General features: G+C 36.2%; 1 protein-coding gene across 1 annotated transcript; it reads right to left on the bottom strand.

The window, feature by feature from the left end:
- Positions 1–502: 502 nt before the first annotated feature.
- Positions 503–1,366, bottom strand: LOC141641365 (aspartic proteinase CDR1-like). The gene has a single exon (XM_074450032.1). It carries the CDS (start codon positions 1,364–1,366, stop codon positions 503–505), a length of 864 nt encoding a protein of 287 aa, XP_074306133.1.
- Positions 1,367–2,023: the final 657 nt, after the last annotated feature.

Here is a 2,023-nt window from a genome sequence, read left to right as displayed (position 1 = left end):
AATGTAAATATGACTTTTTGTAATTTTGTATGTAATTTTTTGAATTAATACAATAAAATAGGAGAAATGGAAAAACTTAGAAATTATATCCAAAAAATATCAAATTTGGTCTCTTTTTATAGGGGGTGAAAAAATATAGCTGTTGGTAAACTTTTTTTTTTTTAATATAAATTACTTGTGTAAAATATAGTCGTTATTATAAATTGAGAAGAAAATATCCGTTTAAAATTACAGCTACTCCTAGTCTCCTGCAAAAACTACTCCTACACATCTACTCTTGCCTGCAAAAACTACTCCTACACATTTACTCTACTCCTGCGTGTCATAATTCTATTGGTTTTCATTTTTTTTTTGTCTACTTCAAACAAGGTCTTCAAAGTGGTCTAGGAGGTCCAAATTAGACCACTTGGACCGTGTTTCTTCAAATGTGTTCCAAAATTTTAATTTCTTTCTCCTTTTTTTATTTGTTATTTATTTGTCCTTATTCAAGACCTAGACCTACTTAGCCCAACCTATAAACGTAGTCTAATATTCCATCGCCTAGCATACCACTTACTGACGAAATAGCAAGGCATACCACTCCATCAGCAACTCCAAAAAATGTATTCTTTGGCTTCAACACCAAGTCACCACCATCAAAATGCATTGTGACGTCCGGAATATTTAGATCAGCACCACCCTTAGTTGTTTTGTAACAAGGCTGCAAGCGATTCCCCGATGGATCATTTACCTTCTCTCCTTGGATACCTTTCTCCAAGGCAGTTTTTAAATCAGAGACCATATCCGGGGGCAAAATTGTCAATGTAGTCCCCGAATCTATGATTAAGTTGCCCTTCATAGTAGTATCATCAGCATTACTAGATGATTTCCTATGAAAGGGTATTGTTGTCTTTTCAATGGTAAGACCATTTAGGGTTAGGTAATAATAGGTTCTTAGTTGACCTTTCACTATAGCAGTTGAAATAACTCCTGGTCCGGTCACCTGTCCGATATTCCCAAAATTAATCTTACTCGTGTAATTACCTTCCTTAGAGTAAGGGATTAAGCAATATGAGAATCTACCACTAATTGACGAACCAAGTTGGGACACCAATGATAAGGGCCCAGCCCCAAGACCGACTATACCGGACCCATCACTCTCAAATATTCCGCCATTATTATGGCCACAACCAATGCTAATCTTAGGGAAAGATATTCCGTTGGCTCCAACTCCCGACTTGAATGTTATGGTATCGGTTGCTAAGTCCCCGTTTGTATGAGAGAAGTCGCCATATAGGAAACTATAACTACAATTTCCTTTACCCGAACAAGTAATTTGACTTTTATCCAAACTTTGACAAACTCGTGAGTCACAAGATTGGATCATGTACGTAGATGATTTACTTGGGTCGAAAATTGCCAGGTCTTGCTTATAACAATTTACGCAAGGTTGACATTGAGTCCAAATTAGATTACTACCCGTGTCTATAATACCTAGCTGTGACACCGGTGGTGTCCCATAAGACAATTCCATAAGGTAATCTCCTACATAAGACTTAATTTGAGTGCGCGTCATTAGAGGAGGTTGTCATAAAGTGGTTAATTTTGGACATAGAACGTTGGACCGCGTTCCTTAGACGTTCATATTGATTAAGGGATGGAGAGTAAAACGGAGATGAGGGTGAATAATCGCGGTGAATTAAATCCGTGGTGAACCTTTGTTGATGTTGTAGTGTAGGTTGAACTATGATTAAGAATGTAACGATGGATGCAATGAGAAGCAAGCAAGAGTTAATTGTCATGGTGAATTGAATGAAAATTTGACGAAAGATATTGGGTGATTTCTATTGAACTTATTTTCAAGGATTTTATATGGGAATGTTTATGCAAAGTTAGGAAGGAAATCAATATGGTGGATACACTAAATGTTCAATGATCTCACGTATTCATGTAACCTAGTTGGGGGAATTCAAAAAAAAAAAAAAAAAAAAAAGTTAACCTAGTTGGAATATTTAGTTTTCGGTTAAGTGTACACATTAATAAC

Source organism: Silene latifolia, chromosome 2, assembly GCF_048544455.1.
Source record: "Silene latifolia isolate original U9 population chromosome 2, ASM4854445v1, whole genome shotgun sequence".
Taxonomy (NCBI): Eukaryota; Viridiplantae; Streptophyta; class Magnoliopsida; order Caryophyllales; family Caryophyllaceae; genus Silene; species Silene latifolia.
Note: the sequence above shows the minus strand (reverse complement) of the source record. Positions and strands in the feature narration are given on the sequence as shown.